The sequence below is a fragment of the Melanerpes formicivorus genome, unplaced genomic scaffold, assembly GCF_026170545.1.
Source record: "Melanerpes formicivorus ecotype bairdi unplaced genomic scaffold, bMelFor1.0.p_v2 SCAF_28, whole genome shotgun sequence".
Taxonomy (NCBI): Eukaryota; Metazoa; Chordata; class Aves; order Piciformes; family Picidae; genus Melanerpes; species Melanerpes formicivorus.
Window position 1 is genome coordinate 5,015,969 of NW_027142380.1, and position 14,356 is coordinate 5,030,324.

At 47.5% G+C, this 14,356-nt stretch overlaps 1 protein-coding gene across 1 annotated transcript in view; it reads right to left on the reverse strand.

Moving 5' to 3' along the window:
* Positions 1-14,356, reverse strand: part of LRIG1 (leucine rich repeats and immunoglobulin like domains 1) — a 101,294-nt gene that overhangs the window by 10,692 nt on the left and 76,246 nt on the right. The window contains 4 exon segments of the mRNA XM_068154312.1: positions 354-517; positions 2,737-2,808; positions 4,757-4,828; positions 11,083-11,163. Of these exon segments, the coding sequence (XP_068010413.1) occupies positions 354-517; positions 2,737-2,808; positions 4,757-4,828; positions 11,083-11,163 (389 nt within the window).

Sequence of the window (14,356 nt, forward strand, 5' to 3'; positions counted from 1 at the left end):
GTGAGGAACACAAAGCTACACCAAGAGCTCTGAACACTGCAGTGAAAAGAAAAAGAAGTAATTATAGCTGTAGCCTTGGTCCTATCAAACCACGACGAGTGGGGAAGTCTCTGTGCAGCCCCATCTGGCTCTGGAGCCCCTGAGGAACACACCAGACGCCGTGTGGTTTTAGTGGGAAATAAATTGTAGCCAATGACAAATTTTTAAAATGCAGGCTTGGGCTTCCTTTGATCCCAGTGAATGACAAAACAAAACAGAAACCCTCTCATAATAACACGCCAGTAGGCAAAGAAAATCTTTCCCAAGTGAGTCCTACCCTTTGCACAACCTCAAAAGGCACAGGCAAGACTTACCACACACGAAACTTTCTGGCAGGATGGCAAAAATGCTTTTGCTTTTTAGTGACTCAGGATGGGCGCAGGTGGCCACCACAGAGGACTGCAGCTCCTTCTCGACTAACCACTGGGGCAACCATTTCAGCTGGCAATCGCAGAGGAAGCTGTCACTGTTGATGTGGCTGCAGGGAAACAAAACCAACACGAGCCTGCTGTGAGTCCTGCACGGAGAGAAGGCTGGAAAGTTCACAGCACTTTCATGTTGGACACATTCCACCCTCCTCCCCAGCATGGGTGCAAGGCGAAAAAGGGACTGCAGGGGTGTGCTCGAGGTACTAAGGATGTTAAACATGTAACACGTTTAAACAGCATTTCATGTCCACAGAGCAACCCACTCCTGTACTCCAGTGACACTTCCTAGAGCCTTATCTTTATTAACCAACTTCCAGAGTGAGCCCCAGGATCAGAGAAGCAATGCCATCCCTGGCTTAAGTGAGAGAAACCGTGGCAGATCGTCCACAAAGGAGACATGCAGCAGGAACTCAAGTCCACAATACAGCCCACCCTCCTCCCATTTCTCACCACTAAACCATGCTTGCTCCGTGCTCTGAGTATCTTTGGTGGGGACTCAGTTCAGGACTTTATTACTGAGCAGTGATAGGATGCCAAGTTCCTACTGTAAGACCTTGAGTTCCCTCAGTGGCCAGCACCAGAGGAGTAAATGGAGAGGGCCCTGCCTGCCTTCTGTAAGGTAGGGTGTTTGCACAGCAGCATCTCCAGGGAGAAGAGGTGAGGCTGACTTTGTGTTTACTGATTAACAGGAGCAGTGGAAGAGAAATGACCAAAGACATTTGTGTAAGCCCAATACAAACAGTGACTAGTTTGGAAAGCAGGAGAGAAACACTCCTCAGCATCCTAACAGTAACTTAGCACCTCTGTTAGAAAAGGGCTGTGAAAAAGAGGCAAATCAAGGGGGAGCCTCAGGTATCTTCTAAAAAATACCCTGGTCCCACTGTAGCTCAGCATAGCCAGTGACAAACTGCAAGTTGATACCAACAGGGAATTTAGACTTTGGCCTGGTTTGGTCCAAGATCCTAGGAATGCCATCAAATGGTTTGATCCCTCAAATGGAATGTGAGGATGCCTCAGACACTGGGAAAATGGCCTCTGTCCTGCACTACTGAACTTGTGCAAGAGCAGGGTACCAGGAGCACACAGCAGAACCCCAGCTCCAAAGCTCTGTTGCAAGATGATGTGACTCCCATTTCTCTACCTGATAATCCTGGCAAATCCTGAAGTATGAAACTAGCCAGAAAAGGGGGAAAGAAAGCAATGGACTCAGTAGGGAGGGACAGTGGGAATACAGGGATCTGAGTCTCCAAAGTTGTGCACTTTGCTGTCCTAGACAGCTGTGCAGCCCCTAATACATGTGATGGCACAAAAGCTGCTGGCTAGTTGGGATAGGTCAGAGACCCCTTAGTATCTAGGGCATCAGTATGATGCATTCTGCACATGCATGTTCTCTATCTGAATGCCACATTCTCCATGGTGTAAAGGTTCCTTTCACCATATCTGGAATCCCATGAGCTCTTCTCTAGTATGATCAATCTTTCACCTCAATTTTGCTTCTAAAGCCAATGCAGAAGATAAGGTGGTTAAACAAACAATGGACACCTAACATTGATCTTATTCATCCCCCAGCCACTGGTGTAAAATGTCACTGCCAACCCCCATCACCCAATTCCCATTTCCAACATCAGGAAGAAGAATCTGAACTTGCCCAAAGACCAAATAACTGATTTCTTCTTCCACAGACACTGCACTACTCCAGAGTGCAGCAATGCACTGACAGTGGATTAAAAATTTATGGTGGAGAAAAGGAAACCAGGCAAGACTGGAAACAGTGTCTGATAACAGTGCAGAGACCAGCCTGGAGCACAAGCAGCAGCTCTGATAACACAGCCATATTTTTACACCAGAAGGCTGGATGACAAGTGGATGCAGTTCAAATGGTGCTTATCACCCTGTGTGGACCCTAAACATAGGTACAGCAAAGGAGCAGATGGGCCACTGGGAATTAAGTTAGTGGTGTGAAGGAGAGATGGCGAAGAGGACCAGGGCTGGACTTCCTGAGCAGAGAGGAATAATTGCACAGATGTGAACCTGCTGGAAGAACGTGTCCCAGTGATCTAATTTCACTCACTATTAAATGCAAGATGTTCCCCTGACATCTACATCTACTCATGTGTAAAAATACCCTGCAGAGGAGGACAGAGGGGAGGAGGAAATAAATGAGTGGTAAAATGGATAGCACCCCATTGGCAGCAACGTGCTGCTCCTCACATCCAGGGCAAGAAGGATCCCTGCCTCCCTTCCCGGGCTGCACGCGCCTTTCACTTACAGCTGCCGCAGGCTCTTCATCTTGGCGAAAGCGTCCGCTTGGATCGAGCGGATGGCGTTATCCCCCAGGTTCCTGCAAACACAACCAAAGGCAATCTCAGCGAAGGCTGTGACAAAGCCCTTTACCCCCTTACTGGTTGATAGGAAGCTGAACATGAGCCAGCAGTGTGCCCAGGTGGCCAAGAAGGCCAATGGCATCCTGGCCTGCATCAGGAATAGTGTGGCCAGCAGGAGCAGGGAAGTCATTGTGCCCCTGTACTCAGCACTGGTTAGGCTGCACCTTGTGTCCAGTTCTGGGCCCCTCAGTTTAGGAAAGATGTTGAGTTGCTGGAAGGTGTCCAGAGAAGGGCAACAAAGCTGGGGAGGGGTTTGGAGCACAAGCCCTATGAGAAGGGGCTGAGGGAGCTGGGGTTGCTTAGCCTGGAGAAGAGGAGGCTCAGAGGAGACCTTATTGCTGTCTACAACTACCTGAAGGGAGGTTGTAGCCAGGTGGGGGTTGGTCTCTTCTCCCAGGCAAGCAGCACCAGAACAAGAGGACACAGCCTCAAGCTGCACCAGGGGAGGTTTAGGCTGGATGTCAGGAAGAAATTCTTCACAGATAGAGTGATTTGCCATTGAAATGTGCTGCCCAGGGAGGTGGTGGAGTCTCCATCACTGCAGTTGTTTAAGAAGAGACTGAATGGGGCACTTGGTGCCATGGTTTAGTTGATTAGATAGTGTTGGATGACAGGTTGGACTCGATCTCAAAGGCCTTTTCCAACCTGGTTAATTCTATTCTATCCTCTCCCTATTTAAGCAGTGACTCCAGCAGCAGGTGATTTGGTAGCTCCTTGCTAAGGCCACATGCACTTGCACCTCATGGAATTGATTTTTTTTTCCACCAAACACTTTAGCACTGAGTAAGCAGTGCCAAACAACAGTCAACCAACAAAGATCATGGGAATGAACCCCCAAGTCATTCTTCTCTCTACACTTTCTCAGTCTCAGCTACCTCCATCATCCATAGCTTAGAAATTCTTCCACCCCCTCAATAACCAAAGATAGTCAGGAATGTTGTATCCCAGGCTAGACCTTCAGCAAACACAAAGAAAGCAAATACTTGCACTAAAGGACATCTGAGCAGTTATTTGAAAGTGACTTTGAGAGGATATTGTGTTCCAAAACCACTGCCATGTTTCCACAGGAAGGTATTCTTAAAAGCTTCCCTCACAACTGCTGCTAATTACAAAATTTGCTTCTCCTCTGAGAGAGGATAATGTCAGATGTAGGGCTTAAGCTTACTAAGTGTAGGACAGACAAGCACTGCTTGCAGAGGAAGATCTCAGTAGAGCATCATTAAGGGAATCTTTATCTGGGAGCACATCCACAGTCAGGCAGCCCCTAGCCCCTCAGTGTGCTCTCGATGGTCATAACACTTCATACCATCAACAGCCAGTAAAACATCTAGAGCAAAATCACAAATACTTTAACTTAATTCAGAAAGGAAGTTACTCATGAATCACTGCTGGAGTCATCAGCCCTGGGATACACACACACACACAAAATTAGACAGCAGCAGCCAAAATTTCCTCCTTGCAAATCGCTCCAAGGCAGTTGTGCTGAATGGGGACGTTCAGCGGCTGCACCGTAGGCTGTCACTTGCAGCATGTGTCACTGCCAGAGCCCAGATGGAGGAGGAAGTAGGGGCAAGGGAAAAGGAGAGAGGGCTACATCTGAAAGAGCCTCTTTCCATCGTTAGCAGCCTGCAGAGGAGCAATGTGGAAGTCAAGGCAACACTTATCCAAGGACAAATCACAGAACTAAGCGCAGGCAGATTTGCCATATGCTCTACAACTTTGTTCCTGGCACAAAAAAAGGCCAAAGTTGAGGCGGACTTATAATGAGAAGGAAGCAGGTGGCCCCCACAAATGGACTGGCTTCTCAGTTTACAAAGACACTATTAAATTGCTAGCAGATCTCTCAAGCAGCTACTTTTGGCAGACCCCCCCTTCCCGAACTCTGAGGCACGGTGGGTTACTCACAGGTGCTCCAGGGCCTCCAACCCTGAGAACGCTTTCTTGGCCACCGACTTGATCTTGTTTCCAAACAGAGTTCTGCAGTTTCCAAACATCCAGTGCCAGATAAACAGAAAGAAAAATGGGGAAAGAGGGGGCAGAAAAAGAAGGAACACAATTAGTGTGGCTTTATCTGATATATGCACTCAGTGCAAGCCCTGGGAAACCTGAACTGCATGGAGATTAAGAGGGCTGAAGCACACTCGCTTTCCCACTCCTGAAATTAAATCCTGTTATCTGTATTTGAATTTAATAGTGATGACAGCACAAAAGGGAATGTGTGATATCATGTAAAAAGGCAGCTTTGCTCCAGTGCTTGGAAACCAGCTTGCTGAGTAACAGAAGGTCCCCTCTATTCTTTGCAGGCTGGCTGTGGGCAGAATTAAGTTCAATGACAGTTTAACAAGATTTTGGTCTCTCCCTGCAACACTTTCCATTTCTGACTTCTTCCCAGATACTAGGAGTGGTAGTTTATTCACTGCAGCTTGGCCTGAACAGACATCCACACACAAGGAGGGCTGTCCCCTGGCTGCACAGCACATTTATACAGCAGCTAGCTGACTTCCTTCTTAGCCTATCATTAATACAACAGCAAAGCACCATACTGCAATAAATAGCAGCTGAGTGGTAAATTCCAAGTGGCAAAAGGAATAAAAGACAAGGTAATGTACAGAGCTGAGGAGCGTGCTGGCATCCGTGAGCAGCGTCAGCAGACAGTGCTATGCAGTAGCAAGAGGGGAGCTATCAGCAGGAAGCAGCCAGCTGGAGCACTCACAGCCCAGCTCCTCTATGCAGGGGAACAGTTTACTATAAATACTGACCAGTGGGGATCGATCAGGGGCAGGGTTCACACAAAATGGATGGTCTCCTCACCTGTTTTCATACAACATCAACCACTGTCATCCATCAGAAAATGCTTTCCTTCCCCAAGATCTGCCTATGGTTTATCTTCCAGGTGCACCTTTTATCACCACCTGTTTCATGTGGTGTCCAATGCAAGCCATCACTTAGCACCTCAAGTGAAAAACTGACACATCTGGTGCTGTGGCTGAGTTTTCCTTCAGGATTTCTTCCTTCAATATAGGATGCAACCTGTATCTGCACCCCAAAAGTCTCTAAGACTCCCACTGCTTGCACCAGCTAGGGAAAAGAGGCTGAGGTACAAGATGAAGCCATGTGCAGCCATTATGTGAGCAAGTACATTTTGTAGGGGCCTCTCAGGGCTTCCCACAAAGTACCTCCCAATGTCTCACCACTGGCATCTAGAAAACTCAGTGGATGGAGCAGTGGATGCCACAATGGGTTCAAAAGAGAATTTGGGCTCATCATATGCTGTCAGGACAGTGAGGACACACTGGATCACAGTCTGTCCTTGCAGCCTGTTGTCTTCAGAAAGAATCTGGGTGCCTGGTACTGGACAGCTGAGGGAGCTGGGATTGTTTAGCCTGGAGAAGAGGAGGCTCAGGGGTGCCTTCATTGCTCTCTACAACTACCTGAAAGGTGGTTGTAGCCAGGAAGGGGTTGGTCTCTTCTCCCAGGCAACCAGCACCAGAACAAGAGGACACAGTCTCAAGCTGCTCCAGGGGAACTTTAGGCTCGAGGTGAGGAGAAAGTTCTTCACCGAGTGAGTCGTTCGTCATTGGAATGTGCTGCCCAGGGAGGTGGTGGAATCACCATCCCTGGAGGTGTTCATGAGGAGATTGGACATGGTACTTGGTGCCATAGTTTAGTCATGAGGTCTGTGGTGACAGGTTGGACTCGATGATCTTTGAGGTCTCTTCCAACCTTAGTGATACTGTGAACACTATGATGCTGACTAGGTCCTCACCAGATTAATCACCTTGAGGGCAGTACTACTGGATCATCACCCTAATTCTTGAGCAGACAGGAAAGGTCCATCACTCCTAGGTCCAAACAAAAGGTCTGTGGCCCCAGAATCACAAATCATACCATTCCTGAGCAAAACACAACCACTTTGATTTCAGGCAAAGCCACCTCCCAGCCTCCACAGTGAGACACATGCTTGAAGCCCTTCCTTAGGGACAGAGTTAAACTTGGTACAAAACCACAGCTGAGTGTTCAGAGCTGTGTCCCTCCATTCATTATCTGGTTTGAGGAAAGAATGAAGACAGCTATCGAAGGCATGCTGGAAGCTGATTAAAGGCTCCACACAGCTGCAACCTGCTCTATCGCCATTTCCCTTTTAAATAGCTACAGTGAGCATTGCTGGGCTCCTTGCTCCAAACCTAGGGCATCAGAGGTCCTATTTATTGCATGAGAGTGCACGAGGCTTTTTGCTCTGCGTTAAGCACCCCAAGCACCAAAGGATGTGAGCAATCGTGTGTGCCACCATTTGGTAAAAGGGATGTTGGATTAATGAAGGCTTTGAAAACTCCATTAGAGTGATGAATATGGTAAATGATTCACTGCATGCAAACTCCGGTCATAGGGCTGCATCCATTCACACCGGGTTCTGCAGGCATATTCCTAAATGAGAGTGTTGTGCCAAGCTTGGCTTTGGTAACAGGAGATTTCTGTTTGTTGTTTACAGTGGATCTTGGACTTTGAACATTGGACATACAGATTATAGAATCATAGAATCATTTTGGTTGGAAAAGACCTTTAAGATCATCAAGTCCAACCTTCTGGAGCCCCTGTTACAGAAGGATCTGGACGTGCTGGAATGAGTCCAGAGAAGGGCCACAAGGATGATTAGGGAGCTGGAGCTCCTCTCCTATGAGGACAGACAGAAGTTGGAGCTGTTCAGACTGGAGAAGGCTCCAAGGAGACCTTCCTGTGGCCTTCCAGTATCTGAAGTGAGCTACACGAAAGCTGGGGAGGGACTTTTTAGGGTGTCAGGGAGTGACAGGACTAGGGGGAATGGAACAAAACTAGAAGTGGGTAGATTCAGACTGTATGTTAGGAAGAAGTTCTTCCCCATGAGGATGGTGAGACACGAACAGGTTGCCCAGGGAGGTGTGGAAGCCTCATCCCTGGAGGTTTTTGCAGCCAGGCTGGATGTGGCTGTGAGCAACCTGCTCTAGTGTGAGGTGTCCCTGCCTATGGCAAGGGGGTTGGAATTAGATGATCCTTGAGGTCCCTTCCAACCCTGACAATTCTATGATTCTATAATTACCTATTGTATCTATTTACTTATCTGTGCATAAATCAGCACAGATGGAGATGTGAATGTACAGACCAGTTGCAGAGGTGCATACAATTTTATGGCCCTACACACAAGAAATATGTAAGGCACAAGTAACAAAGCCATGCCCCAGCGAACTCATTCAAACCATTAAGCCTTTCGAATTTCACCTAACCACATCTCCAGTTCTGCGATAGTTTGAACCCAGCGGCCCCCTTCAAAGGGCTGTGGCACACTGGAATGCAAAGGCAGAGGAATGCAGCTCCAAAGGAGCCTGCTGCAGCCCAGGGACGCTCCTCCGCTGTCGGTGGGGCCGGGCCGGGCCGGGCCGAGCGAGCTCCCCGGTGATTGCACAAGTGTAATTACACACCAGGCACGCAATTCATTAGAAAGCAGCATTTTCTCCTCCAGCCAGTTTTGCACCTGCAGGAGGATCTCAGCCGCTGAGTGAGCCATCAAAAAAACCCAGTTACGTTTAGCAGCTTGAATAATTAGGAAACTCCTTGTTCCCCAGTGATTCCACTGATGCTTTTTATGCTTCGCTGCTCCTCCACTCCCTCCTTCTTGAAGCAACATTTTAATTTAGGCCTGTGCTTTCCATCCTGGAGAGCTTCATATATAATTCAGAGAAGGCTAAAGTGGCTGGGCTCCCCACCTCTCAGTTTAACACCTTCATTTCACTGAACAACCCTCTCTGTGCTAAATCCTTTCAGAGGCTAATCTGTGCCAGATCAAAGGGAAACGGCTTTTAAGGCAATCTCCACAGAGCCGAGGTGATTATTAATTCATTGGAAGGTCTCCTCTGAAGTGCCCATTTGTTTTTTGTATGCTAATGCATTTAAAGCCGGTTGACAGTTTAAACACAGACCCTAAATCATGGGGTGAAATGTTTGCTGTAAAGGCTGATATTTACCAAAAAAACCCCACCAAAAACCCAACACAGAGCCTGCCACTCACTTCAGCCTCAGATGAAATTTGGGATTCACACACTGCTGAGCTAAACCAGACCTGAACAGATCTCTTTGACAGTGACTGCTCCCCATGTCCCCCAAACACGTATTCTGAGGTGTTTTGTAGCCTTAAACTCTGGCTGACAATGAACAATCCCGGCCACCTGTCTGTCCCACAGCAGGTTCACTCTGTTAGGTAATCAAATCACTCCTGTCTGCACAAGACAACCTGATCCAGATGCTCTTCTAGGCTATGAAAATTGCAGCAATCTCCCCTCCACACCCCTGTGATCAACTAGACTCAGAACTGGCCCGAGTCCACATCCAACAAAACACCTGAAAAAACCCAATGCAATACTGGCTTCTTTGGGCTTTCACAAGGCTTGCTGCCTCCTTCGCTACTGGTGGCCAAGGCTGGCCATCTAAGCTGTTCCTTGTGCTGGATGATAAACATCACACCGGGCCAAGGCTATTTCACAGGGGAGCAAAAGCTGCTCTGCCCACAGCTCCAAACATACAACCCGCACAACCCCGCAGGCTGCCTCTGCTCCCTTCCTTCCTCCTGCTCTTTGCTGTGCCTCCTGGCCTCTGCCTGACCCCCACAACTCATCAGCGCTCATTTCTCCTGGCTGTGAGTCAATCCTTTTGCTGAACTCTTTCCTTCAACGCTGTCTCCTCTGCCTTTTTCACCCCTCTGGTGTTGTTTGCACCCAGCATTTGTAACATCCCAGTCACTTGAGACCACCACTTTTGCTGCCGAGGCAGAGGCCACATTGGAAGAATGACTTACGGTGAACGTCCCACCCGGGCAGCTTGCTCTCTCTGCTTCTTTCCTCCACTTTCCCTCCCTTGTCAAAGCAGCACTACAGACTCAGTCCTACAGCCTGCAAAACCCTCTGGGCAAAGCCTCTGCTCCCACTATGCTTTCTGGCTGCTCACGTGGTTTCATTAGTTTCTTCACACAACCCAAAAGCTTCAGCAACTGCAGCCAAAGATTCTCCCACCCACCACATCTGCTCCTCTGCCTTTTTTCCTAGCAACTCGTGGGAAGATTTCCCAATTTCATGTGCACAGTGATTCTTACTGGCCTCTCCCACACTTCTTCTACCTCCCTGCCTAACTCTCCAAGTCTTGAAGTCCCCCTTTGCTTTCTGACTCACCTCACTTTACTCCCAGCTACAACTTGGTTCCTCTCTCCTTGGATCCAGCAACTCCCCTCAATCAAATGCCATCCATGTCTGTGACTTCAAATTCTCCATCCTAGCACTACATCTCCACGAATCCTGCCACGGCTCTTCCCACTCCCCATAGGAGCCTCTGATGAGAGCATGACAATATACCGCCTGCCAGGAGTCATTCCAGCCATCTGCTATCCATCGAGGTACTTTTACTGCACCTCTGGCTGTGCCATCTCAGCATCAGAGACAGCGTGATGGGGGGTGCTGAGAACTCAAACAAAGGCAAGAGGTAATGATTAGAAGGACGCTTGGTTTGTCACAAGCCATCAGAGGCTTCAGTGACAGGGCTGATTTATATCGCTGATTTCAGATAGAATAGGAGCAGGCACAGAGCAATGTGAAAACACTTGCAAAGGCCAAGCCAGCTATAAACATTTGCAAGGCGCATGCTTGCCTTAGGTTTCTTTTCATCTCCTTAAGAGCCTGTGCCCCATGGTGCCTTTTATTGTCACTGCACATGGAAGCAAGCCCAAAAGATCGCTCTCAGACGGAGTATCCCACAGAAAGGAATCCTGTTTCAATCCTCTGTTGCAACAGGAAATGGGGGGATTCTGCTCCTCTGTTTACTGTGACTTGCTGCGTCAATCAGTGCTTTGCTGAAGACTGCGAGGGGGCTTTGGTATTGCTGTTTGCTTATAGAAACGAGAAACAGTTATGCTGAATCCCATACAGCAAAACAACTGAAGCTTCTCTCTCTCCTGTGCCTGTACTACAGTATGTTGCACCGTGTGTTATGGCTTTAGAAGGACCATGAGCAGGGCTATCATCACCTCCTGGCTGCTTAGAAGTGTTTGACAGCCACATCTGCACACTTGCAGCGAGCCTGCAAAGCAACTACCTCTCAGATTTGCTGTTGATAATTTTATCTTGTTCCAAAGGGAGGAAGGCTGTGTTGGATGGAAGAGACCCACCCCACACAACACAACTGCTCTGAGGAACTTCAAACCCAGGGATACTCACAGCTTGCTCAGGTTTTCTAGGCCTGTAAAAGCTCCGTTGGTATCTTCTATTGTGCCCGAGATGTCATTGTGGTCCAGTTCCCTGTGGAGAGGACAGGAGAGAGCTCATGATCAGTGTCTTAGTCCTGCACTCATCGTTAAAAACAAATGCAAGGAAGTTTTGAGCATGCCACATGAAGAGCTTTCCATTTTCTCTTGACACTGATCACAAAAGGAGAGTCCTGCAGCAAGGCAGCACTAAACACTTTCCTGCACTAACCCATGATGAGATGGTGCATTCCAAGAAGAGCCCTGGCTTCTTCCTAGCTGAAACCCTCTGAGACAGCAGCAATAGCAGAGAGCTACTTGAAAAAGCAGGCTTCGGTCCTCCTCTAACTCTGTGCAACCAAACAAAAGGAGGGAACAGAAAACAAAGACCCAAAACTAAACTGCAAGAAACAGTTCTCCTTAAATGCCACTGTTGTGAATTAAGAGAACTTTGGCTCTTCCAATGTGTGCATGTATTTGGCTACAGCTGTATCTTAGGAAGATGACCTGGTGCATTTTCTGTGAAGCTGCATTTTACTCTATCAATGAACTTGAAAGCTCAAAGGAAAGCACCACCATCCCCACACAAACCTAACCTGCTCTGCATAACCAATTTTTATTTCTCCTTTTCAAGAGCAAGAATTCCTTTTTCAGAGTCAGCTTCTTTTGGCTGTCAAACTGACCATCAATTACAAGACTCAAAGAAGTCAGAATAAAAACAAGCACGCAGAACAAACACAGGGATCCACAAAAGCTGTTTAAACAGTCTGTTTAGAAATCCTGCCCTCCTAGCTTTAATTCCAGCTAGCCATGAATACCCAGCAACAGAGACAGAAATTTATCATTTCTAATGTTAAGTAAAAAGAAAGACAGAATAAATAGGCTGTGTTGGTTTTGTGACATCACTCTGATTTAAAACCAACAACAAAGCAAACCTAACCACCCTGATAACCCCCCGAACCCCTCAGGTGCTCCTTTTGCACCTTTTGAAGATGACTATCAGAACATTTCCACTTTAAAAATACTAGGACAAATCAAGGAAAAAAAAACCCCAAAGCCCTCTGCATTTTACAGCATTCCAGACGTGGGCATCATAGTGCAGCACAAACACACAACAGCACCAATTTCAAATCCCCAGTTTCAACAGCTGCCACGGTTTCCCTCAGCCATGATGGAGCTGAGACTTTCACTCTTGGTACCGAAGCTGCTCCAGTCTTTGCTGGCTTCTCAGCTTTGCTGTGTGAACTAAAGATGTGAAGGGAGATGGCCAAAAGCCACAAGTTCTGTTTCTCAGCTGGCTTCAGCGTGAGACCTGAATCTCCCATCCGTGGGGAACCCTGGCCTTAGCCAGCATCATTGTGGATGTCAGGGTGATTGTGGGTTGATGGATAAAAACTTGACATCCCCGTGGGGTGTGGGCACACATAATGCTGTGGTGGCATTAGACACAAGTCCAGGAGAGACACTTTGATGTGCTGACATTGTCAGGACTATCTGAGTGGGCCAGGAACAAATACATGCTCCTGGAACTAAGTTTCTGCATCTCCCCTATGGTTGCCAAGCCAATGCCTGTTGTTCTGTTTGGTTTTTAAGAGCAAATCCCTTCTCAGACATTTCTCCTCTTCGGTTCCACCACAGGCTACTGGTCTTTGGACCAGCAACGTTTTCCCATGGCAGAGACAGACAAGTGGGATCAGCCTGCAGGAGCTCTCTGACACACACTTTTATTAATTGACTGCCACACATTGTGTTTTCTTGAGAAAAGGAAAAGAAAATGGTATTGCTTGTTCATCCAGAGGCAACTCAAAGGTTTAGTGTTAGAAAGGAGGAATAAAAACCTTTTTAACAAATGAGTGAAAATAGAGAGAGGGGGGAAAAAAGAGTGGGGTATTTTGGCAAAGCTCTCTTTGTATTCAAACTCCTCTCCCAGCCCCTGTTGCCAATTTCCTATTCTTTCTGGCTGGCTGAGCTTGAATGCTAGCAGCCTTGTTAATCATTGTGCTCGGAGGTCTCTGAGCCTGACCTCTATTTGAATAGCTCCACATTTCAGCAGTTTCACACCCACCAAAGGCTCCCCAACAATAGCCCATAATTAAAGCACGCTCGGGTCTTTTTCACCAGGTGCAGGACCCAATAGGCCTTTCTCTTTATTAAATTAGAGCTTGCTCACACAGTCCCTCTCTCAGCCTCCCCCCTCTACCCTAGACATAAAAGAGGCTCCACATTCACTGCAGAGCAAAGAGAACTACCAGCTCCCCTTCCCCTCCATTTTCCTTTGGAAACCTTTAGTTCCGGTCTTGACAGCTGCCTCAGAGAGGTCCTTTTCTGAATGCCCAGTGGCTGAAAGGCTTTGGCTTAACTTGAAAAAAAAAAGGAGGGGGGAAAAAGCAAACAAAACCCAAACTCGGTTTCCAGTCACTTCCTTCACTGTGAACTTCAATAAAGGAAAGAGTAAAATGCAAAAAGTACTGTTAAGAAGGGGGATCTCCCTGTTCCCATTTCCTTTTAATTACTCAGGCCACAATGGGCTTCTGAAGAGGAATAAAAGTATCAAAGCATGAGTTTTGCTTTTGAAGGAAGAATTGAATCAGGTTGAACTCAACCAGCCTGGGAGCGTGGTAGCTGCTAGAACATAGGTTGTGAGAACTTTGTGGTGTGCCCCATGAAGATGCTGAGCCTGCAGGCTCTGAAGATGAGAGGAGAATAGCCAGCAGCTCGGCAGGTACAGATAAGGAAGACAGAGGCAACAAAGGTGTAGGAGTGGACAGTTTGCTGAACTGGATTCCTCACCTTCTGGTAGTTCTAAGATGAGCCCAGACGTACTTCAATGTTGAAGTCTGACAGTGCATAACAGTGCAACTCTACAACTAGCACCCCAAAGGAGGGCAGATTGATCTAATGGTCTCTAGTAGCCCTAAAATCTTAGAAGCTGGTCTCTGGACTAGCAAACTCATCTTCAGTGCCACGCTTCTGGGTATTATGTTGAAAGTTCTCTGGTAAAGAGCCACTGCCACCACTGGATGGATCACTTTGCAATTCACTATTAGAGCAAATGAAACTTCAACCTTGATAGTATGGCATCTTTGTTGCTGTTCAGAGGTTACTATGAAAATCAGAGTAACAGAACAAGTTATGACCCAAGTGAGTCCAATTCTGCATTAAGGAGAAAGACTTCTGGACACTTTTAAGGTACTTGCGGCATCTTCTTGCTCCTGTGGTTGGACCCAAGACTGGGTGAAGTTTTATGT